General features: G+C 31.0%; 1 protein-coding gene across 1 annotated transcript in view; it reads right to left on the reverse strand.

The window, feature by feature from the left end:
- Nucleotides 1-27516, reverse strand: part of LOC145247495 (uncharacterized) — a 68931-nt gene that overhangs the window by 17907 nt on the left and 23508 nt on the right. The window contains exons 3-9 of the mRNA XM_080109308.1: nt 12286-13667; nt 8489-8613; nt 3978-4014; nt 2231-2291; nt 1556-1731; nt 797-944; nt 571-653 (exon numbers count right to left, since the gene is read on the reverse strand). Coding sequence (XP_079965434.1) covers nt 571-653; nt 797-944; nt 1556-1731; nt 2231-2291; nt 3978-4014; nt 8489-8613; nt 12286-13667 — 2012 coding nt within the window. The remainder of the gene's footprint in view (nt 1-570; nt 654-796; nt 945-1555; nt 1732-2230; nt 2292-3977; nt 4015-8488; nt 8614-12285; nt 13668-27516) is intronic.

Raw genomic sequence — 27516 nt, forward strand, 5'->3', positions numbered from 1 at the left:
AAGATGGCGGCAATTTTTCACCTGCTACCACGATTAAAGTTTTGTTTAATAATTCAGTAATATTCAAGTAATTTCGACTGCCATAATTTGGAAGCTACCATTGTAACTTATTAGAATTGACAAATAAAAAATCAGTTGAAACCATTGTTTTTATCCGAAAACTCCATTTATCGACTACAGAATCTCGTTCCAATAGTGTAAAAATGCCGAAATAACTTATTTCAAACTAATGATTCAGCAGATAAAAAAAATCAAAAAAAAATCACTGTTTTTAAACAACTTTAAACTTTTTAAATCAATCAAAACCAAATTTTAGACACATCTTCAAAGACTTTCTCACAATAAGAAACACCAATTTCCAGGGTCCTGGCTATGACAATTGCACTTGGCAGTGAAAGTCCTAATTCAGAGAGTGTGAACTCACACACTGTTGTCATTCATCTCAAATCCACTAACAGTGATAGCGTTTGGCATAATATAATAATTTATAGGATTAAAAAAATAAAACTGTCTTACACATCAGACAGCAAAAAACTGCCTCAGACATGGTAGTTTAACTTTTAAACTTACTTTTTTAATTGTGAATTAACAAATGGAAGATATTTTAATTTCTTTGTGGCAGCTTTTTTGTTGGTGTTCAATTCTCGGTCCTCCTACAAAAAATAAAAACATTGTAGGTCAATAATACACCTGAAGCGGATCGGAGTATAGAAATATTACCAAAGACAAGAATTCAAAGAAATCCAACAGAAATAATGATAATCCCTGACATAACAAAAATTATATTGTATATTACCTCAGCAGCCATTTTCATCTTTTGTACCATGTCAGCAATCAAATCATCATTGTCGTTAATAATATCAACATCTTTTCGTTTTCGGCGACCAGCCTGTCGTTCGGCCTTCTTTTTTTCTAACATCAAATCAAAATCAGATACATAATCGCTGAAAAATTAAAAATAAAATAAAAATAAGAACATTGGTAATGAAAATGTTTAAAATGGGGGAAGGGGTCATAAATGAAGTGTGGGTGGATTTATGATTGTGTGGGGGTGAGATAAAATTTTATGTTGATGGTTCAAGAAAGCACAGGGGGACAAAACATGATATGGTGTGGATTGCGTGCAGATGGTTTGGATAATTTGGTTGTTTTGTTTTATAGCATATCAACCTTTTTCAGAGTAATACCAAATCCAGTCATTTTGGAGAAAAAATTTTGGAGAAAAAAATTTGGAGAAAAAGTTTTGAATGCTTCAATTGTTTATACTCCCAAATATTTATTCATGGTGTTTAGTTTGGTTGTTTTGTAGAGAAAAAAATGTTTTTGCTTTTGACTTTGTAGAAAATGATTGAGTTTTGGAAAAGAAAACTGAAGGGAGAGGAGGGAACAACATCAATGTTTGGTGAATTTGGTCCAAGAAGCCAGTATCTTCAGACAGCCTGATCTGGTAGCATCAGATGTTTGGATGGTATGTGGAGAGCAAGATAAGGGAGACATGCAACGTTTTTATCGGAAAAAGGTTGTGAAAAAAATTTATTTTTTGCTCTGAACTTACTCTCTTTGCGAGTTACGGACATGCTCTTCATTTTCATCATCAGACATTTCTGGAAGGACTTCTCCGTCATCAGCTGGAGCAGAGTTCTCCACATCATTGTCCTCATCATCATTCAATGGTGCAGTTTTCTTCTCTTTTTTCTTAGGTGCTGTCTCCACATCAGCCTCACCAAAACCCTGTAAGATAAATAATGAAAAAAAAAAAAAAAAAATCACTCACCAAAACTATTTACTATGTGTAAAAATTCATGCAAGAAAACTTTATATTAATGTAATTTATTGTTTCTGCTAATACGAGTTTTTTTTTTTTCTTAAAAAGAACAAAAAAAGAAGGGAAAGAAAGCAAAGAAAGGTGGGGGGAGAACGAAAAAAGAGGAGGGGTGAAAAAAGGATGGGAAAAGAATGAAAAAGGGTGGTGGTAAGAGAACAAAAAACAAAAAGGAGGAAAAAGAACGAAAACAAAAGAAAAACAGTGATAAAAAGGAACAAAAAAGGAGGGAAAAACAAGGGAAAAAGACGGAAAAAGGGGAAAAAAGAAAAAGATAAAAGGGAAAAAGAAAAAAGGGAAAATAAAAGGAAAAATGAATAAACAAAGAAAAATATTCAAATAAAAATGGTTTACATGCATGTACAAGTAGAATATAAATTCGAAAGATATAAATTATTATTTCCTTACTTCAAATTCTTCATCTTCATCACTTGATCCAAAAATATCAGCAATCAATTTTTCTCCTGTTCTGGAAGAAAAACAAACCTTATTTGTTTGGGACAAAAGGAAAATATATTTGACTTGTTGATTTGAAAATGAAAAATAAAAAAAGATATTCATGCGACCATTCAATATTTGTTGTATCTTTCAGATAAGTTCTCCAGGCCACCAACTTGCCAGTTTCAAAGGATCAATCTAAAAAAATATGACATGGAATTTCATCCTGTTTGGTTTATCAACTTCCAAAACTAACCTGCCAACATCTTTACCTATTTCAAGTCTATTCTTATCACTTATTTCCATACTGAACTGAACCCGTTAGCTTAACTATTCTACATCTACTAACCAAAAAACACTCATCTATTCTTTCAACATGATCATACTATCAAAGTTCTGCATACATTTCCATAGTTCATTTTCCTGAGATTATCAGAACTAAATCAGTCTTTAACATTACACATTTAGTGTATTCTCATACTTCTCTCCATGCAATGCATATCCTCAACCTTTAATTATCAGGTTTCGCTCCCATACATCACATTGTGTACATATGCTTGGCAGAACCATATGATTTGAAAGTTTAAATATTTTCAGATTTACATATAATCTGTCGTCAAACAAAGGTTTCCCTGAATGTCAATTTCTTTCTAAGACCCTTTCAGCTTGAGCCTTAAATTTTAGATGTTTTTTTTTTTTTTTTACTCAAAATCATGTAATAAATTTTATACCAAATTTGGAATAAGTATTCTAGACATAAGTTTTACTAACTTTGTCTCTGTTTTAATTTTTGTAAGAGGACATAAAAGTGCTGCAAACATGTTCAAAAAAATAATTTTATTAATAGATATTCTTCTAGTAGTATGATATGATCTAGATTAGAGGTCGGTAACTCATTCGACCCTGCGAGTTAGATCATGTTATAATGAATGACTGGTCATGAGCCAGAGGAGAGCCATTAGTGACACATGCAGAGATCTGTCAATCTAAATATTTAAAACCAAAATGAAAATTTTAAAAAATCTAAAATTAAAAAATACTTCAAGGAAAGTCAAACTACTTCAAAGTGAAAAAAAAAAAAAAATCACTCAAAGCAAAATGGATGAAATTATGATGTGTATGTTTGAAACTTATGGAAAAGATTTTTAAAAAAAAGTAGCTCATTAAAGGATTCTAACAACTTACATAGGGTAAGGTGGTATGGATAAGCAGTGGGGTGGTACCTGTTGAAAGAGTGAAATAGAAAGCCAACCAACAACAATGTCACTTTAAAACTGCCCCCAACTAGTGTCTGCCACTGGTCAGTCAAATCTGCCTTTTGTTTTATGTCTTTTTTTTTTTTTTAAAATCTAGAAATAAACGTTATTGTGTTTTTGCAGTCATAGTATAAAAATTTGACTGAGAGGAGGTAAATGGGAGAAACGGAGGTAATGGGAGGAAAAGGGTAAAAAGGAGGAGGAGAGAATAAGAAGGAAGGGGAAAAATAGGGAGAAGAAAGAAAGAGGAAAAGGTTAAAAAAGGGAATGGAGGGAGTAGAAGAAATACATGCTATATATATATATATATATATATATATATATATATATATATATATATATATACACACAGGGCTGTTTGACCTAAAAAAAAATTAACAAAAAACTAGTTTTACTGAACATTTACTACAACAGAACACAAGAAAACCTTTCTCTTTAAATAAGAAATGTGAAATACTTACTCTTTGTCACTTTCTTCATCTTCATCACTTTCTTTAGCTGGAATAGAAATATTTCATCCTGGATTGATAATTCATCATAACAAGAGGACATACAACATCAGAGATTTTGTCCGTCCGTCACAATTGTTTTTTTTAAACGTAATTCAATGCAAAATAATTTGTCGCATGTCAAATCTTAACTATTTTTACAAATGGAAAATATTACATTAATAGTAAAAGAATAAATTTCAAACAAATAAAACAGATGACATGTCTGGAAACCGAAACCTAGAAATCTTCAGTCAGTTTCTACCAACTAACTTATTTGGAGTTTCTTATAAATAGAGCTTAACACATTACCGTAACAAATTATAGCTTTGATGTGACGCCAGATTTTATTTCTGTCATGTTTCAAAACATGAATTCAAACCCAAAGTTATTATAATAAAAATTAAATGAATGGGCAAACCGTAACAGCATTTGAAACTTATTTCAATGATTTAAAACTATTTTGCTTTAAGTACATGTTGTATTGTTATTCTTTCAGATTTATAGAATTCTCGCAGACAAGCAAAAATATTGCTAGTATTTTAAATTCAAATTTTATTCATGTTTTCAATCTTCTCATAATATTGATCATCATTCAACTGCCAATCAATCTATCTCGTTAAAACTTGGTGGCTTTTAACTTTGCTTAATAGCGACTCAGGTAATATCACTAAATGTGGTTAGCAGGTGACATGAGAAAAATAAGGTCTTAAAAATGTTTCTTATCTTAAAATATTACATGAGGAATCATTTTGCTAAAAAAAATATTTAACTTAAAAAAAAAATAAATAAAAAAAATAAGGCCTTAAAAATGTTTCTTATCTTTAAATATTACATGAGTCATTTTGGTAAAAAAAATATTTAACTTAAAAAAAAAATAAAAAATAAAAATAAAAAATAAGGCCTTAAAAATGTTTTTTATCTTAAAATATTACATGAGGAGTCATTTTGCTAAAAAAATATTTAACTTAAAAAAAAAAGAAAAAACAAAGAAAAAAAAAATAAGGCCTTAAAAATGTTTCTTATCTTAAAATATTACATGAGGAATCATTTTGCTAAAAGAAATTATTTAACTTAAAAAAAAAAAAAAATAAGGCCTTAAAAATGTTTCTTATCTTAAAATATTACATGAGGAATCATTTTGCTAAAAGAAATTATTTAACTTAAAAAAAAAAAAAAATAAGGCCTTAAAAATGTTTCTTATCTTAAAATATTACATGAGGAATCATTTTGCTAAAAAAAATATTTAACTTAAAAAAAAAATAAAAAAAAAATAAAGCCTTAAAAATGTTTCTTATCTTAAAATATTACATGAGGAATCATTTTGCTGAAAAACATATTTAACTTAAAAAGAAAAAGAAAAAAGAAAAAAAAGAAAAAAAAAAAAATAAGGCCTTAAAAATGTTTCTTATCTTAAAATATTACATGAGGAATCATTTTGCTAAAAAAAATATTTAACTTAAAAAAAAAATTAAAAAAAAAAATAAGGCCTTAAAAATGTTTCTTATCTTTAAATATTACATGAGTCATTTTGGTAAAAAAAATATTTAACTTAAAAAAAAAATAAAAATAAAAAATAAGGCCTTAAAAATGTTTTTTATCTTAAAATATTACATGAGGAGTCATTTTGCTAAAAAAATATTTAACTTAAAAAAAAAAGAAAAAACAAAGAAAAAAAAAATAAGGCCTTAAAAATGTTTCTTATCTTAAAATATTACATGAGGAATCATTTTGCTAAAAGAAATTATTTAACTTAAAAAAAAAAAAAAATAAGGCCTTAAAAATGTTTCTTATCTTAAAATATTACATGAGGAATCATTTTGCTAAAAGAAATTATTTAACTTAAAAAAAAAAAAAATAAGGCCTTAAAAATGTTTCTTATCTTAAAATATTACATGAGGAATCATTTTGCTAAAAAAAATATTTAACTTAAAAAAAAAATAAAAAAAAAATAAAGCCTTAAAAATGTTTCTTATCTTAAAATATTACATGAGGAATCATTTTGCTGAAAAACATATTTAACTAAAAAGAAAAAGAAAAAAGAAAAAAAAGAAAAAAAAAAAATAAGGCCTTAAAAATGTTTCTTATCTTAAAATATTACATGAGGAATCATTTTGCTAAAAAAATATTTAACTTAAAAAAAAAAGAAAAAACAAAGAAAAAAAAAATAAGGCCTTAAAAATGTTTCTTATCTTAAAATATTACATGAGGAATCATTTTGCTAAAAGAAATTATTTAACTTAAAAAAAAAAAAAAATAAGGCCTTAAAAATGTTTCTTATCTTAAAATATTACATGAGGAATCATTTTGCTAAAAGAAATTATTTAACTTAAAAAAAAAAAAAAATAAGGCCTTAAAAATGTTTCTTATCTTAAAATATTACATGAGGAATCATTTTGCTAAAAGAAATTATTTAACTTAAAAAAAAAAAAAAATAAGGCCTTAAAAATGTTTCTTATCTTAAAATATTACATGAGGAATCATTTTGCTAAAAGAAATTATTTAACTTAAAAAAAAAAAAAAATAAGGCCTTAAAAATGTTTCTTATCTTAAAATATTACATGAGGAATCATTTTGCTAAAAAAAATATTTAACTTAAAAAAAAAAATAAAAAAAAAATAAAGCCTTAAAAATGTTTCTTATCTTAAAATATTACATGAGGAATCATTTTGCTGAAAAACATATTTAACTTAAAAAGAAAAAGAAAAAAGAAAAAAAAGAAAAAAAAAAAAATAAGGCCTTAAAAATGTTTCTTATCTTAAAATATTACATGAGGAATCATTTTGCTAAAAAAATATTTAACTAAAAAGAAAAAAAGAAAAAAAAAGTTGTTTAAAAGATGTTTAAATTATCTTTTAGGTTTCTTTTTTCTTGCATTTATTCTACATAAATCAAAATACAAGTTGTTTAAATTGTCATGTTCCGACAAATCAGCTTTGCCTCATTTCGTTCAGTTTCACTCAATCTTGCTTTTTGGTTGCAAGGGTGCTTTGTGCTTACGGACTTGCTGAAGTGATCCATCTTGGATTTTAATCATGAATTTTTCTAGTTTATAATGGTAAAATAAATTAAATTTTGACTCGGATAAGAAACATTTTGAATACCTACACAGTTAAAATGTCATTTTCCGACTAGTTAGCTTTGCCTCATTTCGTTCCGTTTCACTCGATCTTGGTTTTTGATTGCAAGGTCAAGGCTGCTACTTGGTCTACGAAATTGTTGGTGGCATCTATCTTGATTCTTACACAATTAAAATGTTTACACATTCTAATCATACATTTCTCTAATTTATCCGAGTAAAATAAATTAAATTTTTACCCGAAATGACTCTTCATGTAATAATGCCAAAGATAAACATTTTTAATGCCTTATTTTGTTCTCATATCACCCGCAAACCTTATTTAGTGACATTACTGTAACTCATTACACTTTTTTTTTTTAATAAAGCTTTTTTTCTTATAAGATTATAGTTCATCAATTTATTTTTTTTTTTTTTAAATAAATAACTCATCATTTTTAATGTTTGTTTACATAAAGTCAGGTCTGCTTATATTTTAATATATTTCTATGTATAGAATTCACTCCTAAACTAATTAACTGATCATTATGAAGTTTGAAACAGCTGCTAGGCATAATGGATCAAAATGTAGGCTATATTCAGTTCAATTTCATGCAAAGGGGCACATAAAAAGAGTGTGGAAGTCGTTCATGAACATTCACTTACTTCCGATTTTTGTGAAATATTAATAATATTAGACATGTATTAATAAATATTCCTCAAATTTCAAATTCCTTGGGATTTTTTTTATGAAGCATGATATGAGCACAACCTTTTATTTGAAAATTCATTTTTTTCAGATTTCCATTAAATTTGATCCATATTGATTAGACACCAATTTAGTAAGATTCCATGAACTTCAATTTTTTCTTAAGATCCCTTAAGCTTAAATTTGAAATATTTTCTAAAATCAAAATAATGTAAGTGATTTTGATTAAAATTGGAATAAGGATTCTAGACATAAATTTTAATATCATTATGTATTCATTTTATTCTTGTAGTATATATATATATATATATATATATATATATATATATATAAATTTAAAGGAGATTAGAACAATAGTCTAAAGAGCAGAGTGTATTTTAATGTAATAGTAAAATTACTAGTTTAATTAAAATACAGGGAAAGAAAAAGTGCTCGTTGTAATTTAGATATATAATAAGCTCGATAGGTAAATACCTAGAGCTAATTTAATATTTAGTAATATGATTGATAATTTAAAAATCAAATTAGAATTAAATTAAAAATCCGTTTCATAAGACGGAACAACAACAAAATCAATGATTTTGATTTTGTTGTTGTTCCGTCTTATGAAACAGTTAATTCTAATTTGATTTTTAAATTATCAATCACATTATTAAATATATATATATATATATATATATATACATACACCAATGTTCAACATGAGGAATTATTTACCTTTTGGCGCTTCGTCCTCCGAATCGGATAAAACTTTTTTGTGAATTTTGCGAGGTGTATCAGCAGCTTTTTTTTCGTGACTATCACCTTCGTCATCTGACGATTCTAGACCAGTGGAGATATTCCTGCAGAAAGAGAAAGGAACAGAAACGTCATTTTGTCTAGAGGTTATTTAATATTCAAGCAATATGAATTGGAAAAACAATTCAATTATAAAGGAGAGTTTCTAAAGATTTTGTTTCTGGAGAGAATTGGTTCGCACAAGAGAATGAGAGATTAAAGTTCTCTTAGATAATTAATTAGTAATCTTATCTTCTTAACACTAATCGGTGGATCATGAACACAGGTCTTAGGGATATTTTGCTCTTGCCAATTTTAAAGTTTTCTTATAGCATTTAGAGCGGTGTGTCCCTTGCGGGTTTTATGACAAAAACTTTTGAAACCCTTGTTTCTTTCTCAGTGCAACAAACACTCATGTCATTCATAATCTTGAGTCATCCTTGCTTTGTTTGCCCTACCTGGGAACGATTCTGTTTTGCAAGTTTTGTGTCACCATGATTTGTACTGGTCGCGCGACTCACGTGCTAATACTAATTCATTAAACATTGCTATTCTGGGCCACTCCTAATGTTATGGCAAAACCATGTGTTACCCCATTCGACATCCACCACTGACCTCCATTGACATTGCCTTCTTCGCCTTCTCTTCTAGCCGTGTCGTCATCTCTCACATTAGCGGCTGTCAAGAAGGTGCGCACAGGTCCACAAGTATATAATAAAAAAAAAATTTTAAAAACTCAAAAGGAAACACATTCTGTGAATGTTAGTTGCATTCTGTGTGCGTGTGACACCATTGCGGAAAACATGTCAGCTCATCTCAATCTGACAAAGCTCTCAACGACACGGTCTCAATCTGACAAAGCTCTCAACGACACGGTCTCAATCTGACAAAGCTCTCAACGACACGGTCCAAGCTATGATCTGGTTTCCACTATGCCTAACTTGCTGTAACAGAGCGCATATAAGAACGTGTGATAAAATAGCTGGCTTGCGAAAAATATTAGCAACAGCTGTCTTAGCACATATACAAATTAGCAAGTGTGCGCAACCTTGCTTCATAAGAAAAGGAGAGAAATATACAGCACATGGTCGACAAAGCGAAGTGTGTGTCGGCATCATAGACGTTTGAAAACGAAGGCAAGAAAGCACTAGATAACGGCCAGCATGAGGTGGCGAGAAGAAAGACTTTAAAAAAAAAACACGATTGTGTGCAAAAAGACTTTTGCAAGATAATGAAATGCGTTGTTTTGGAAGAACTACAACTAAAAATGCATTTCATTTGCTAAAAAATGCTGGATCGGATTTGTATTTCTTTCCTTGTTTGTTTACATCACAACTGTCCTCAACTAGACTATCGTAAAGCTTATTAACTATCGCAAACTGTTCCTAACTGTTATAAAACTCATTACCACTCCTCAAAGTGCCTACAAACTAAATCTCAGGTTCTTTTGTTCCCGTTCACTGCTACACCTTTATTCACAACCTCAGCTTTCTTTTGTATGCGTTTGTGAACAACTTCTTATGCCTTTGTCTTTCCACCAATTTTATTTCCTATACCTTTGTTTCACCAATAAACTTATTTCTTCTTATCATTTGCAATACTTTCTTTATTTCTTCTGCACTTACCAATACTGGGGGGGGGGGCAATAATATCATTAGCAGTAAATGAAAGTTTTATTAACAAAAAAAAAAAAAAATGTAAATAGATAAGTTTTGAAAAAAAAAAAAAAAATCGCATATATTGTTTCTAATTATTCTAATTATTTGTTTTTGTCCATCTGATCTTTTTAGTTTAGTCGTCTGTCCGTAACACTTTTGTGCTTGGCCTTTTTGGTTAAGATCAAAGCTCTGTTGTTAATACATGCTGTTCTTAGCTTTTTAAGCTTTTCTTAGCCAAGATCAAAGCGTATCTGTTTTTACTACATGATGTACTTATGTTTGTAACTTTGTGATATTAAGTGGGGGATCACTTTTCTGTATTAATTTAATGTAAAATGATCACCCACTTTACAATCAGTCAGTCTCAAAGCCATTCAAGTTATTTTTGAAGGATTCCAGTTATTTTTTAAGCATTCAAGTCATTCTTAAGGTCATTCAATTCATCCTTAAGTTCATTAAAGTCATTCTAAGTTATTTACTTTTTATTTATTTAAGTCATTTCAGCCCATTTTTCGTTCATTTTAGTTTATCTTTAAGAATTTCATGTCAATCCTACATTCACGCATTCATTCATTACACGAGAGCACGCGACTAATGGCTATCGGCCTTGTTTTTTCTGCATTGCAAACATTCTTATTAAATACCTATATATTTATTTACTAGCAATGCTTTGAACAAAATATCATAGACTTCATGTTTCTGAATTTTTTAGTTGAGAATTGATTATTCGGATTACTGTTCTCATCTTGAGTGTTACATGAACAAGGTTTCGGTCGATGTAACCTCTGACCTTCTTCAGGCGTATATTGTCAAACTCTGGAATCTGCACAGAATTTCTAACAAAACCATTTATTTAATCCACAGGAGTAACATGCTTTTGTTCCGTCAACCATAACCAGATAGAAGTCTTAAGTAATTCGCAAATGTATTTTTTGTATCGCCTGCACCAAGAATTGAACCTTCAATTCCCTGAAGAGTGTCGATTACAACTGAATTTTACCTAGTACTTCATCTGTTATACCACATTGTGCAATTAACACTCAAGATGAAAACAGTAGTGGAAAGCCTATTTCTGCTCTATCGTTATTTTCATGGCAAGTGCTAAACTCCAATCTATTCTATGGTTCCACTTTTACCAAACTGTCACAAAAAACATTCGACTAGCTACAACTACGATTTCCCCCCACTCTCTATCTCCGCCTAAATCTAAAGACAAATTACATGAACAAAGCTGCTTCCCCAGAACTGTTCGCCTGTGGAACACTGTTCCACTGGCCTGCTTCCTGGTTGAATACAACATGGTAGCCTTTAAATCCAATGAAGACAAATTCTTGCTGAGCCGTTTCCATAAATAATCAAATTCTACCCAATTTACACCATTAACGATTATTAAACCACCTTACATTCCTTATCCTCTAGTGGCCTTCGAGCCTTGATAAGTGGTGACTCCCAAGTAAAAAAAAAAAAAAAAAAAAAAAAAAAAAAAGTAGTCGGTATAATCCAAATAATTCATACCATATCTTACGGATATTTTTTTCTCTTAGATATAACGAAAATAAAAGTTTTATAAGGGATAGAGTATAAATGTATTTTTTTCACTTCTTAGCAAAAGGGTTAACAAAAAAAGGAGAAGGAAAAATAGAAGTCGGAGTAAAATATCAAATAGGTAACTTCACGATTCAGTATTTCAAAAGTAGATTTAAGTATTTGTATATTCTTATGAATATATACAGCATAATCACGTTGACACATCGGTTCTCATTAGATCACCAAAGTTAAGCAACATTGAGCCTAGTCAGTACTAGATGAGTGACCAATTTGGGAATTCCAGACACTGTATGTAGGAGAACATGGACACCTCCCTGTAAGAGTTGCAAAAACCTAACGGGCATAATACATGCGACTAAGGACCACTTGTGAATTTCATACTCCCATGGAACTTCCTTCTTTGAAGGAATTTGGTTACACCCGCATAGGGTTAGTGCCGTTCCCATTTTCCATTCCATATTCTCATGATAAAAGTCACAAAATCATTTTTTTTTTTCTAAAATGCTTTACCTTACAAAACACGGTACTTACTTAATGTTGTTCTTCAATTTTTCATCTGCATCCTCTTCACTATCACTTTGAATTTGGCCTCTAACTTTACGCCTTATCTGTTCCGACTCAGAGTCAGAGGGTTCACTGTCCGAGAAAAGTTTCTCTTTTTTTTTTCTAACAATCGGAGATTTGGGAGAACTGCCCTCTGAAGGCACGGGAGAATTTGACATTCTACGTTTCAATCTGGACTTTCTGCGACGTGGTGCTGGTCCACTGCGTTCAGAATCTGCAGAACCTGACCGGTTACTGCGATTCGAACCGGCTGACCGTGATCGACTCCGTTGGGATCTAGGCGAACCAGATGGACTCTTCGCGGGAGATTTAGAGCCACTCTTGTGTGATCCACTTCTGTGAGATGCTGGAGATCCAGAGCCACTTCTTGCAGAGACGGCTGAACCAGAACGGCTCCTGTGTGAGGCTGGGGAGCCAGACTGACTTCTTCTGCTTGCTGATCTAGAACCACTTTGACGAGATCCAGAAGAACCAGAACGGCTCCGTCTTGAAGGTGACCGAGATCCACTCCTCCGTGAAGCTGATGATCCAGATCTGCTCCTTGCTGAAGCTGCCGATCCTGATCTACTCCGCTTTGAACCCGCTGATTCTGATCTACTTCTATTTGAAGCTGCTGACCCTGATCTGCTCCGCTTTGATCCTGCTGATCCTGATCTGCTCCGTTTTGATCCTGCTGACCCTGATCTGCTTCGTCTTGAGGCAGGTGATCCTGATCTGCTCCTTACTGAAGCTACCGATCCAGATCGGCTCCGTTTTGAGCCTGCCGATCCAGACCGGCTCCGTTTTGAGCCTACCGATCCAGACCGGCTCCTGTGCGAGGCAGGTGACCCCGATCGGCTCCTATGTGAGCCAGAGCCACTTCGTCTTGATGCAGGTGAACCTGAGCGACTCCTCCTAGATGCTGGTGATCCAGACCGAGATCGACTGTGTGCTGGAGAAGCCGAATGCTTACTGTGTGCAGGGGAGGGGGAGCGACTGCGGTCTGAGCCGCTCTTATGTACGGACATGGGAGAGCCCACTGGACTCTGGGGAGATCCTGATCGGCTGTGAATTGAGCCACTCTTTGCAGGGGATACAGATCTACTTCGACTGGGACTTCCGGCAGGGGACTCTGGACCATTCTGGGCGTTATCATCGTCGTCTGAATTCTGTCTTTCGCCATCTGATAAGTTTTCGTCTGAGTGTCTTTCCAACTCTTCTCTTTCAACGTCTTCATCATCCGTGTCTCGCTGTACTTCTTCACGTTCAAACTCGCCACCTTCACTCACATATTCATCGTCGGAATCGGCTGTTCGAGCATTTTTAACTGATGATTTTATTTCATCATCACTGCCATCCACTTCCATATCCTGCAAAAGAAAAAAAAGCAACAGTTACATACATGGGAATGGAAATGTCTATGTCCTGCTATCAGGATATTTTTTAAGTCATATCAAATAAAAGAAAATTAAAAACAAATTCAGTTTAGATGTGTATGTGCGTGTATATATATATATATATATATATATAATATTTTCACAAAAATTAAAACAAAAAAATATAAAATGAGAACATCATATTGTGTATTTTCTTATGCTTTACAATTGTTTCATAACTGTTTGAACAATTTTAAATTCTATTCCAAAATAGCTACTCTTCAGACGGCCAAATACACTATACGTATATGAATACATTCGTAATCTCTATTTTTAGAGAACAAGTAGTTGGACCTACCTACACACCATCTTTATATTTTCTTTGTTTATTATTTTTCGATATTTAGGAATCGCCCCATTTTCGTATTTCTACTTTTTAAATCATATTCCGACCAGTTACATATTTTAATCCAACTCTTTTGTATGTTTTTTTTAAATAATTATTTTTATTCCCCAATTTCTTAATTTAATTGATTTATTTCTAAATACTAATCCACCCCTTCAAACTCTAGTTTATACTTATATGCTCAATTATTTCTTCCTTAATCTATGATAGTTTTGTACAAACTTTGTTTACATTATATGATCTGATTAATTCATGCTTCACATTATATTTCTTAAGGAACTTTGATTAAAAGGTTAATTTAAACATTATTAATTAAAATTATCTTCATCCCATACTGTTTATGCCAATAATTTAAATTAAAAAAATTATTTTTTTCAATTTTTATCATTATCCAATCATTTAATTTATCTTTCCTCTTTCTTATCATTGGTAAAATCTCTACATTCAAAGGGAGATAACTATTTAGTCAATTTTTACCAATTTATCGAAATTCCATGCATTAATATTTTAATATTTAAACTTTAATCACCTTTGTTTAATTTTAAACTTATAATTCTAACATTATCTTCTTTATAACAATCTCAGTTCAAAACTTCAGACTTAGTTTTCTTCCACTTAATATTTTGATTAAATTTATTTTGATCTATCCTAATCATTGTGTTATTGAAATCACCCGGGTGTTATTTTATTATCCATAACTATTATTAAAATTACTTCTATTTCTCCTATTTAGATTATAATCATTTGCGTTTCTATATGTAAAGTTGATGACCTGATAATTTGTTTATTGCACCATTTTAAAATCTTAGTATTAAATTTAAATATCCTCTTTTCAGACTTACATTTTACTCTTAACATCTTAAGTAAATTTTTCTTTTTCAAATTTATTTTAATCAAGTTTTAGGATTGATAATAGGAATTTATTTCTATGAAGACAGCTTTGTATAACATCTAAGTTTTTGTTTAAAATGTCTTTTTTAGAATTCACTATGTGATATGCTTCAAGTAAACATAAATTACATCTTTTTGATTTACTCGGTTTATATTTTCTAGTTTTATCTAATATTGACCATTTTAATTCAAAATCTTTTTATTCTTACATAGTTCCCTAACCCAATCACCTAATACAGTTGTATTCCTCTTTTATTTTTAATAATTATTTTAGTTCTGTCCTTATTTCTATCATTATCCTTATTTGGTTCATTCTTTGGTCCAATTTTAAAAGATGCAACATAGTTTCAGTATCTGTCCTTAAAAAAAAAAAAAAAAAAAATTCAGTTCCCCCTAGGTATATCTTTTTATAATTATCCGCCTTAACTTCACATTTGTATACAATTTTAGAAATCAAGCAATTGCCTTCCAATGGACATTTGTTAGGTATTCTACAGTTACATTTTTCTCTCCAAATTCAGTTCACCTGATTTAATCTTATTATTATTCACTATTTTAATTACTTTACCATTATTAGAACCTATTATAGTATTACCTAGATTTGCAGCAGTTGAGAATGAAAGTTTTACTGTATTCTTATAAATTATTTTACTTGATGTATTTTGTGGGGAGGTGTTCTTATCAATTATTTTGTAAAACTCTTTAGGGATATTGTATATGTTCACTGAAAGGAGGAGTAAACCAGACTTATTTTTTGCATCTATTTTTCTTATTCTTAATAGTATTATTACTATTATATGCTTCTTCATTATTTTTCATTTCATTCTTGTTATTTTTATCATCATTTTTATTCTTTACATTTCTTCTCCCTTTCATTGCCATGTTATATTATGTAGACTGTTCTGATAATTTTATTATTCATCTTTTGTATGTATTTGATTTTTCCTTAATATTCAGATCTAATTAAAGCTTCATTATATCATTTCCTTATTTTTATCAAATATATTCTCATTTTGGGATAACTCAGATATTCTTTTTGATATCTGGGGATAATAGCTCTTTTTATACACTTAGGTCGATTAGATTTATAAATATATAGAATAGTGTTTGGTTCAGTTTATGATATGTTTCATAAGTATTGTCATTGAGATTTAGAGCTATAATTAAAAAATTTACTATTTCACAATTGCAGTTTAGTGTTATTTCTAACTTAAGTTTATTAAAAAATAGTTTAATTTTCTTTCTAATTTTTTTTTATATAATTTGATTACTCAAATGAACTAAAAATAATGCATCACCTCTATATAGTTCTCCATTTAAGCACAATGTTTTTTTTTATACATCTCTTTTAGTATGTACAGATCTACCAGGTTAGTATTTGATTATGCAGAGTCCGGATACCCCATCATAACATCAAAATGGTTCTCTCTATTCTTCCTTGTCCATAATTCATTATCATATCGAATTAAGGTTTTCCTCGTTAGTTTTATAATCTCTAGTTCTAATTTAGTTACATCTGTTTTACTTTCAGCTAAATTTGGTGCTTTCTCAAATTGTTAAGGAGTTATAGAAAAATAATATGAGTCGATATCAAACAATGAATTTACTGTTTTGGTATTTAGGAAATTTCTTGAACCAATCTATCACCTTCCCAGAAGAAATTCAAAGGTTATGTTGTATTTTAGATTTTAAATTAGGTATAATTTTGTCCAATATTATTTCACTAATATTACCTAAATCAGGAACACATGGTGCAATTAAAACTAATGCTAGGTTTATTATTGAATCCAGGTTTGTGATCTTTCAACAAAAATCGTGAGTTAAGTGGTGTATATATTTCTATTTTATCTTGATTGTTCGTTTTTTTCACATAATCTTAATGCTTTATATATATATATATATATATATATATATATATATATATATATATATGATATAATCACATTGAAACACCAATTCTCGTAATATCAAAGTTAAGCAACGTTGAGCCTGGCTAGTACCAGATGGATGACCATTTGGGAATTCTAAATGCTGTATATGCTCTCCGCTTATCTCGGCATTGTTCTCGTCATCTCGAACCTCCACTTGCCATTGGTATTTAACAATGCCAACTCAGTAGAGGTGTAGTTGGATTTCTGTCACAAAAGTTCCATACGCAGGCACACTTACAGTGGGTATCCAGGAAGTCACCGTACATATATATATATATATATACTAAAGTTAGGAGTATTTTACAAAAAATACTAAAACAATACTTTTAAAAAAATTTTTTAAACCAACTAAATTGTACGTATGGCAGACTTGATACTTGCATAAGCCGACTTTCTGCTAGAAAATCCACAATTGTACAAGAGAATTTAACTATATAACAAAAGTGAAAAAAAAACTTAATTGTCAAATAGAAAAGGGGGTTATCGGCTGCTTACCATGTAGCAATTTAAGATTTAAAAACACACATACATACATGTATGTATGTATATATATATATATATATATATATATATATATATATATATATACACATACATATAATATTTTATATATTTTAATGAAGCTATAATATAAAATAAATACATACCAATATTAACCAAAAAACAGTGATAACATACTATAATAGATTTGTCTAAACTCTATAAAAATAAAATACTTTTAATTATTTTTCATTCAATTTTTATATTTTTAAATGAAATATATAAAAAGTATGAAGTAAATACTAAAAAGTACATAAAAATATAATTAATCAAAGAAAATTTAATCGATTTGTTTGAACTTTATAAAATACAATAGTTTTGTAAATAACCCTTTTTGATGAACGACACGGGTAAGGAGAACATTAATAACTAGGTTAGTTAAAAATTAATTTTTAAAAAATATAAAAAAAATTTTTTTAAATAGATTCGATAGCTGGAACATTTTTTTTTTTTTTTTTTTTTTTACATAGGTGGTGTTTGAGCAACACTGCTGGGGAGCCGTGAGATAAAATGATGTTTTATTTTTACATTCCTAAAACAGTTTCTCATGGTAAACAACTGATAATCCCTCCAATAATATTAAGACTATCATGAATTTGTGGAAGCAAACTAAAGCGGTCATTACAAGAGATTAATTAATTTAAAAGTAAAAAAAGTTTTCCGATCAGGGATTCTAGACTAAAAGTTTTTTTTTTTTTCTGTAATTTTTACTCATGTTCACCCCCAACAAGACATATCACCACTTGAATGTAAGGAGCTACTATTTGGGACCATGCCTAGGAAACATTAACAAGATGTTGTTTTACGTTACATTTAAAGTTGTGCATATCAATACAGTCAGGAAAGCAGGTAGCAGGAAAGGAATTCCAAAGTCTAGCTGTTTGAGGGAAGAAGCTAGTAGAACACAAAGCTTTCTGACATTTAGAGACCTCAACAGTAAAGGGGTGTGATTTTGTTGCTAAGCAGGTTTGTTGGGGATATGTACTTTGAGGGGGCACAAGTGCAACAAGTTCATCAGAGCACAATCCGTTAAAAAAAACTTGTAAAACAAACACAAGGATGCAACACTGCAGCAATGAAACATGGGTTGGAGCTTAGTTGATAAAGTGGGACGTATTAAACTGAAGACTCTTTTTTGGACACTATCCAAGAGGGAGGGACAAGCGATAGATGTACTAGCCCAGATGTGGCAACAACATCCATGCATGGTGGTTTTTTTAGAGGTACAAGATAATCTCAACTGCGAGTAATCTTCTAGCACAATAGACAGAACCTAACTTCTTTGCAGCGGCCTTTGCAATATCCTCAATGTGTTTGTTCGAGTTCATATTGCTCATGAATGTTATGCAAAGGAGTTTCAAAGAAGAATTCTCAGGTAAAGTGTTATTTGTCATGGATATCGGTGGTTGGAGAGGCTTCTTTTAATTGTTAAAGGAGAGCAGTTTAGTCTTACTCGCATTAAATGTTATTCATTTACAGCTCCATTGAGAAACTTCAAAGACACACACACATAATACTAGTAGGGAGACTTAGCATTGTCCGGGATTGAATAACGATCCACAAATGTTCACCCGCACATACTTTTAATGTCATTGAAATCTGAAATCACCCATTCTTTTGTTTTTTCTTTTTTTTTTTTTAAATCAAAGCGATTGATTGCCTACTCTAGTTATAGACCCCCCCCCTCCATTCCGCAGTGTACCGGGAGGCAGTTTCACATGCCTACCGACAGTGACTTAGTCCACAATACATTGTAGTCTACATTGCACTATAGAAGATCTACTGTTGGTTTTATAAAATTATCTGTAAATAATGGCTTCACTTAAAGTTTAAAATGCAAGTATCAGGGTTTAATTGTGCATTAAAAAAGAAACATTCATTTTGAACGCACCAGTCTCATAAAAGAATCTACAGTTGATTTTATGAACTGAGCCTTTCTGTTTGTGTGGTGATAAAACTTCTCAAATGCACTCGTGATGTTAGATTGTACAAAAGTGTTAACTTTGATCCAAATCAGACTTTTTCCGTAAATCAGATTTTTTCAATTATCGATACTTATCTGAGGCATTCTGATACAAAACCTATGAAAGAACACTCTCAGACACATCAAGTACCTTTGTGTGAAATTTAAAAAACAAAATCAGCTCAGCCGTTTCCGAGTCCATAGGGAATGAACTTACACACATACAAAGTTCCTTTTATATAATAGTAAGTAGACATATATCAGAGTGGTAATACGAATACCAATATAAATATTTACAAATTAATCTTATCCTGAAAAAGTGCTCAATATTCGAGAAAGTTTAATTCCTCTCATATGTTTATACTCTATGTAAATGATCATTTACAAAATTTATTGTTCAAAAACAAGAAATATAACATACAAACGATTATCTTTTTATTCTATGGAGTTTTGAAAATTATGCCTGTTTTTTGGGGGGATAGAAACTTCTGAACTAACTTGTCTCTGGGGCAAAGCAATTTGATTATTTGGAATATCAATCAAATTTAAATAAGTTGCTCCCCCCCCCCTCTGTATTACACCATTTTTTTTTTTTTTTTTTTTTTTTACAGTATTTTCAATGAGTATTTCATTGATTTATTATTCGACTATATCTGAATTCTGATGTGAGAGTCTTTGCATTTGGTTAAGGAATTAGAGCTGAATGATATGAGCGAAGGTTTAAGCAGTTTTATTTCAGACAGAGTTTCAACAGCCAGAAGGTTACATCCAGTCCCGGGCGATTCACAGCAAGAGTAACTACGATACTATAACAGATTCTTGGAAATGACTTTCATTATCCTTTGACAATTTTTTGAGCTTTACAATTTTGAAAGTTTTCCATTTTTATGCCAACAATTCTATTTATACTTTTATGTTGTTAGTTATTTTCCTCTGAAGAGAAAAAGCCGACATATATGCGTAGAAAATGGTGAACAATATCAGACGTTATGATATAGAGAAATGAAAAGAGCTTGTTTCGGTATACATTCTTCAGATATGCAGAAGCCAAGAGAAAAATAAAAGACGTTTTCAAATGAATAAGGAAAGATATTTTACACAGGAAAGAAAAAAGGAAAAAAAGAAAGACGAAGAGCAAAAGACTAGTTTTAGTTAAATAGAACTTAAAACTGTGACACAATAGATAATAATTAAATTAAGACTTGTATTTAATTCAATTATCGAAATTAAGACTTGTATTTAATTCAATTATCGAAATTAAGACTTGTATTTAATTCAATTATCGAAATTAAGACTTGTATTTAATTCAATTATCGAAATTAAGACTTGTATTTAATTCAATTATCGAAATTAAGACTTGTATTTAATTCAATTATCGAAATTAAGACTTGTATTTAATTCAATTATCGAAATTAAGACTTGTATTTAATTCAATTATCGAAATTAAGACTTGTATTTAATTCAATTATCGAAATTAAGACTTGTATTTAATTCAATTATCGAAATTAAGACTTGTATTTAATTCAATTATCGAAATTAAGACTTGTATTTAATTCAATTATCGAAATTAAGACTTGTATTTAATTCAATTATCGAAATTAAGACTTGTATTTAATTCAATTATCGAAATTAAGACTTGTATTTAATTCAATTATCGAAATTAAGACTTGTATTTAATTCAATTATCGAAATTAAGACTTGTATTTAATTCAATTATCGAAATTAAGACTTGTATTTAATTCAATTATCGAAATTAAGACTTGTATTTAATTCAATTATCGAAATTAAGACTTGTATTTAATTCAATTATCGAAATTAAGACTTGTATTTAATTCAATTATCGAAATTAAGACTTGTATTTAATTCAATTATCAAAATTAATACTTGTATTTAATTCAATTATCAAAATTAATACTTGTATTTAATTCAATTATCAAAATTAATACTTGTATTTAATTCAATTATCAAAATTAATACTTGTATTTAATTCAATTATCAAAATTAATACTTGTATTTAATTCAATTATCAAAATTAATACTTGTATTTAATTCAATTATCAAAATTAATACTTGTATTTAATTCAATTATCAAAATTAATACTTGTATTTAATTCAATTATCAAAATTAATACTTGTATTTAATTCAATTATCAAAATTAATACTTGTATTTAATTCAATTATCAAAATTAATACTTGTATTTAATTCAATTATCAAAATTAATACTTGTATTTAATTCAATTATCAAAATTAATACTTGTATTTAATTCAATTATCAAAATTAATACTTGTATTTAATTCAATTATCAAAATTAATACTTGTATTTAATTCAATTATCAAAATTAATACTTGTATTTAATTCAATTATCAAAATTAATACTTGTATTTAATTCAATTATCAAAATACTTGTATTTAATTCAATTATCGAAATTAAAAAACAATGACAGACAAAAAAAATTCAAGTAAAAATGTCAATTCCTATCAAAAAGGATCACATGAAGGTTGCCAACATTAATAATGAAAGGTGAGAAATAAGGTCACAAAATTTAAACTTTGTACACCCATGTCATTAGCACAACTTTCTAATATTCAAATAAAATTCAGAAATAACTTAATTCCAAGTGCTTAATGTAAAAATATATATTTTTTGCCAATTTCATATAAAAAAAGCATAGGAAATTCTGTTATTTTTTTTATTTTTTCAAATCATTTTAGATAAGGCTTTGTAATTTGTGCAATCATTCTTTTTGCGGACTGTTATCCTCATCTTTGGGGCTTGTAACGCAATAGATAGAGGCATAGAGTCTCTACAGGTGAGCATAGTCCGAAGATAGTTTCAATCCTACCCAAGCAAGTGATGGTTATTGCTAGGATCTCATTCCGATTTATTAAGTTGTATCCTAATTTGACATAAAACAAAATTAAAATATTTGCACAAAATGTAAAAATATATAATGAACAAATGGAGCCCTTTTAAAGTCATAAAAAAAAAACAGTAAAAGCGTCAACACAATTAGTAGTAGCAAGGGCAGAAAGAAAAATTTCTGCAAAAATAATCAATTCTAATTGGTTAGAAACCTAGTTTGATTAGTTGTCGTCTGTCATTGGCGCACACATACTGGATGAAAGCCCATTATCAGAATCGAGCAAGTAGTACAACATCTATAACACAACTTGCCACTCATTTTGGAAAAGATTGCCTTACAAATGATACTGAGAACCCAAACAAGCCTGCCACTGACATAGCCCAGAAAAGTCGGAAAAAATACACTAGCCAGTTCCATAGTGTTAAAACAGAAGAATGGACCAACCATAAACGGGCAAAATACCTACCGACTGAACTATCCCAAGAATATATTGATAGGGATGGTTCCTTGGATTGGCTCAAAAGAGGATCCCTCCATTACGACCAAGAGAGGTTGATATTGGCTGCACAAGACCAGGGCCTCATGACAAATGCCTTCAAAAAGATGTGTGGTCTAAGCAACAATAATAAATGCAGGTTCTGTAGCACTGAGGTTGAGAGTGTGGGCCACCTGATTTCTGGTTGCAAAGTCCTACTTGGAGACGGTTATTATACAGATCGCCATAATGGAGTTTGCAAATACCTTCACTGGAAGATATGTAAGAAACTCAACATTCAGTGTAGTAAAAACTCCTGGGAACATATGCCCGAACGAACAGTTGGGAATGACAACTACACTATTCACTATGACTACATAATCCCTACTGCTACATATCTTGAAAACGCAGCTGTTAAACCAGATATAGTGATTTGGGACAGAGCAAACAAAAAAGCGACCGTAATAGAGGTCAGTGTACCCAATGATACAGGGCTTAACAGAGTTGAGAGGGAAAAGATAAAGTATCAAGGACTTATGTATGATATGAAACGAAATTGGAAATTAAAAGACGTTTCAATTATACCAGTCATCATAGGAGCAACTGGGCTTATGAAAAAAAACTTCAAAAAAAAACTTTAAAAAGTACATAGCAAGCATACCCGGTGAACCAAGTGCAAGTGAAATACAAACGATTGCACTGAAAGGGACGGCTAGAATCCTGAAAAGATCTCTTGGTTGGACTCACTAAAATAGGGGTAAATGTTAGACATCTGGTTGGATGTCCCATCCCCTAGAAGAAAAAGTTTAAGAAAGATGAAAGCAAAGAGTCTTTAGGTCAAAGGTCGACTATCATAACAAGAAGCGATCGAGTCACATAGCAAAGACCCGCCGAAATTTGATTGACATGACGCCCACACGCCATGTGTGAACCTGACAAAGAAAAAAGATTTCTAACACTTCTTTATTTGTATTCGATAAGACACGACGTCAGTCGAACGGCGTGGCAAGGACTTTATAGTGGCCAAGTATGGAATTATTGAAGAAGTTGGCTCCCTAATGATGTGACACAAGGCAAACAGTTGGGAGTACTGAGATAATGAAAACACTTATTGATTCGTGTTTGACTATGTTGGTTGCCAAAACAAGATGTCAGTTGAATGGTGTGGTAAGGATCCTATAGTGGCCACGTATGGAATTATTGAAGAAGTCTGCTTCCTTAACTGGATGGCACAAGGCCATCAGCTGAGAGTATTAAGACCATGAAAGGAAGAGAAAAATATGAGGCAATGTCTGTCATCTGAAGAACCTTTTGAGACCGGAATTGTTGCACTCTGAAACTTACCTCCCCACGAGGGTCAGCAGATGCCCACCATGTTGGACTCTTACCGTGTTTTGTGTAAGGACCACTGTCAGATGAACTCTGCTTGGAAAGACTCAGGGTTGCCTGCCTTCTATGAACTATTTACATATGTATGCCTGGATTAAAGACTGGATATAGACTACCCAAGGTCAGGTTGGTGATTTCATATTTCTCGCTACCTCCATTCTAAAAAAAAAATGATCAGAGAAAACCGAATATGGTAGAATTATGACTGTTAACTGAATTTAAATGATTTTGCCACTAAGACATTCGTGCCATATCTTTGATTCCTCCTCCCTTCATGTGAAGTGTGCCTCCTTGCGTTACGCTCAGTGTACTGGGAAACCATTCAGCCCAAGAGGCTTTCTTGTGTTTCAAGCCCCAACTGGTCTTCAGATGAACATTCAGCCAGAGGAGCTTTCTTGTGTTCCAAGCCCCGACTGGTCTGCCAATGAACATTCAGCCCAAAGAGCTCTCTCCCCATTGGGCCTTTCAATAACGGGAATATTGAAAAACTCTTTTCTGACAAGTGCGCGTTTTATTTTTTTTCTGTCAGTTATATGATTTTATTACAGCATCATTCAGTTAATTTTTTATAAAGGAATCACCACTTATCAAGGCCTAGAAGCCACTCGAGGATACGGGTTAAAGAGTGTACAATAGTCAAAAGGACAATATCATAGTAATTGTTAGAAGTGTAAATTTGGTAAATTGGATTACTTAAGGGGAACGGATCATCAAGAATTTGTTTATGTTGGACTTGAAGATGGCCATATTGTAGTCAGCTGGAAAGCAGGTAAACGGAAATGGTCGCAGTTTAACGTCGTGCCTGGGACAATTTACAATTTTTTTTTTTTTGGTGTGATTTTGACTGTTCATGCTTCTCCTTTTGGGTTTCTGAAAAGAGATTTATTCATAATTAGATTCCAAAAAGGTTTGGTTATAAAATGTCTTAATTTTATTCTTTTTATAGGTTTAGTGAAAATGTCGGCTATATTATTTTCAGACGTCATAAGTAAGAGTAATAGATTTTTTTCTTATTTCATCCCTTATAAAATGATATCTGATATCAATATGTTTCGACCTTTGATGAATAATAGAATTATTTGCTAATAAGATACTGCTCTGATTATCACAATGAATTACTATAGGTTTTTTACTTAGATCTGGTTTTAAAATAGATTTTAGAAGGGTGTTCAGAAAAATTGCCTCCTGCGCGGAATGAGTAAGAGCCACATATTCTGCTTCACAAGTAGAAAGGGCAACAATTTGTTGCTTTTTAGTTTTCCAAGAGATCATAGGTCCAGTCTTTGACAGTCTAAAACAATACCCCGCTATACTCTTTCTATCCTCAGAGTTAGCCCAATCTGAATCTGAAAATCCTTCTAAATTTAGAGGATATGTAGACTTTTTAAATATTAAAGATTGTTCCTTGATTACTTTTAGGTAACGAAGGATTTGTTTTGCACGATTAAGGTCTTTAATTGTCGGTTTCGATACGTTTTGAGATAGTTTTGTTACAGTGTAACATATGTCAGGCCTTGTTGCGGTCATCAAGTAGATGAGGCTCCTTACAATTTCCCTGTATATTCGATTATCTATGGATTTTGTTTCGGTCCCTATATTTTTATTGATGTCCATTTCGACGGGAGTTGAACGCGGCTTACAATCTTGCATTCCGAACCTGAGCAGAATTTTTTCAATGTATCGTGATTGGTTCATAGTTATAGTTTCATTTTCACAGGTAAATTTTATACTGAGGAACCATGACAGTCGTCCAAGATCGGCCATTTTAAATTTTTTATTTAATTCATTTTTAACATCTTTTAAAGTGTTGTCACAGTTTGAGGCAAGTAATATATCGTCAACCCAAAAAACCAAAATCAAAAATTTATTACCTACATTTTTGGTATACATGCACGCGTCTACGAGACATTGTTTGAATTCCTGTTCTATTAAATAATTATGGAGTGTTAAATTCCAATTGTGTGCACTTTGTTTTAGTCCATATAACGATTTATTTAATTTCCACACCAAGTTTTTATTTTTCATTTTAAATCCCTTTGGAGGATAAATGTAGATTTCACAGACAATCGGAGCATTTAAATAAGCATTTTTTACATCCATTTGATGTATTTTTAAATTGTATTGAGCGGCAAGTTGTAATAAAATTCTAATTGTTGTTAAATTTGTCGTTGGTGAAAATGTTGCGAAATATTCCACTGCAGAAATTCATACAGCGTTTTTCCTAGCCTCTTACTGAACGATCTATTTCTGATATATGCTGCTGCCATTAAAGCATATGTCCATAAACTATGCGCTAATTTCGATGCGATAAATAGGCATCTTGTCATCTCAAAAAGGGTTCACCATGCCCTTTCAGCGGTGCCATTTTGGAAGGGGGAATACGGTGCTGATTTCTCGTGTTTAATATGGTGGTTAATCAATAGAAGTTCAAAGTCTTTACTAGTAAATTCAGTCCCATTGTCTGAGCGAATACATTTTACTGAACCGTACGGGGCAACATCAGCTAAATATTTCTTAGTGGCGAGGATAGTGTCGGATTTGTTTTTTAGAAAATAAACCATAATTAAACCGGAAAAATCATCAATAAAGTTCAAAACGTACCTTAGATTGTTTCTCCCCATCGGGTTGATCGGACCTGCTAAGTGCCCAATGCACAAGTGAGAGAATTTTCGTAGCTTTTTTATCTGGCGTTCGGCTTAAATCTTTTGTCATTTTCCCCTGTGCACACACATCACAATTTGGGAGATCATCTGAAGGTATTATTTTCATGCCTTCGACTACATTTGGTAATTTTTTTAACAGCATCTGTATTGCAGTGTCCTAGAATTTTATGCCAGGTTTCCAAGTCGTGACAGGCAGTTTTTGAGGGAACCATAATTTTTAAATAATATAGTCGGACATTTTCATTAATGTCAAATACAGTTCCATTGGGGTATATCAATTTTGATGTATTTTGGCCAAATTGTATATTCGCGCCTTGTTTAATTGCAGCCTGCACGGAAAATGTCTTGCTTAAATGTAGGTATGAACAGAGCATTTTTTAGAATACAGTTACAGATTTTGCCTTTATTATTTTTAGGGATATTTTAGCATTGCCTCTTTTCAAGACTATCATTTATTTGACTACCTCGGCAAGTTCGACAAAATGACTTTGGGGATTAAAGTTTGAATCAAAATTAATAAAATCAGATTCCTTGGTGATAACGTGCGCTGTAGCACCACAGTCTACAAGGAGGTTTTTACCGTTTGTGGTATTGTCAAAGTTACATGTGAATAGAAATGTATGTTCTTCCTCAAAGTTCTCAACGTTTTTTACGGAGTCCATTTTAGAGCGTTTATATTGACATTGGAAACTTTTGTGGTTGGGTCGTCCACAATTA

This window comes from Euprymna scolopes, chromosome 25 (genome assembly GCF_053919585.1).
Source record: "Euprymna scolopes isolate OS-2025 chromosome 25, ASM5391958v1, whole genome shotgun sequence".
Taxonomy (NCBI): Eukaryota; Metazoa; Mollusca; class Cephalopoda; order Sepiida; family Sepiolidae; genus Euprymna; species Euprymna scolopes.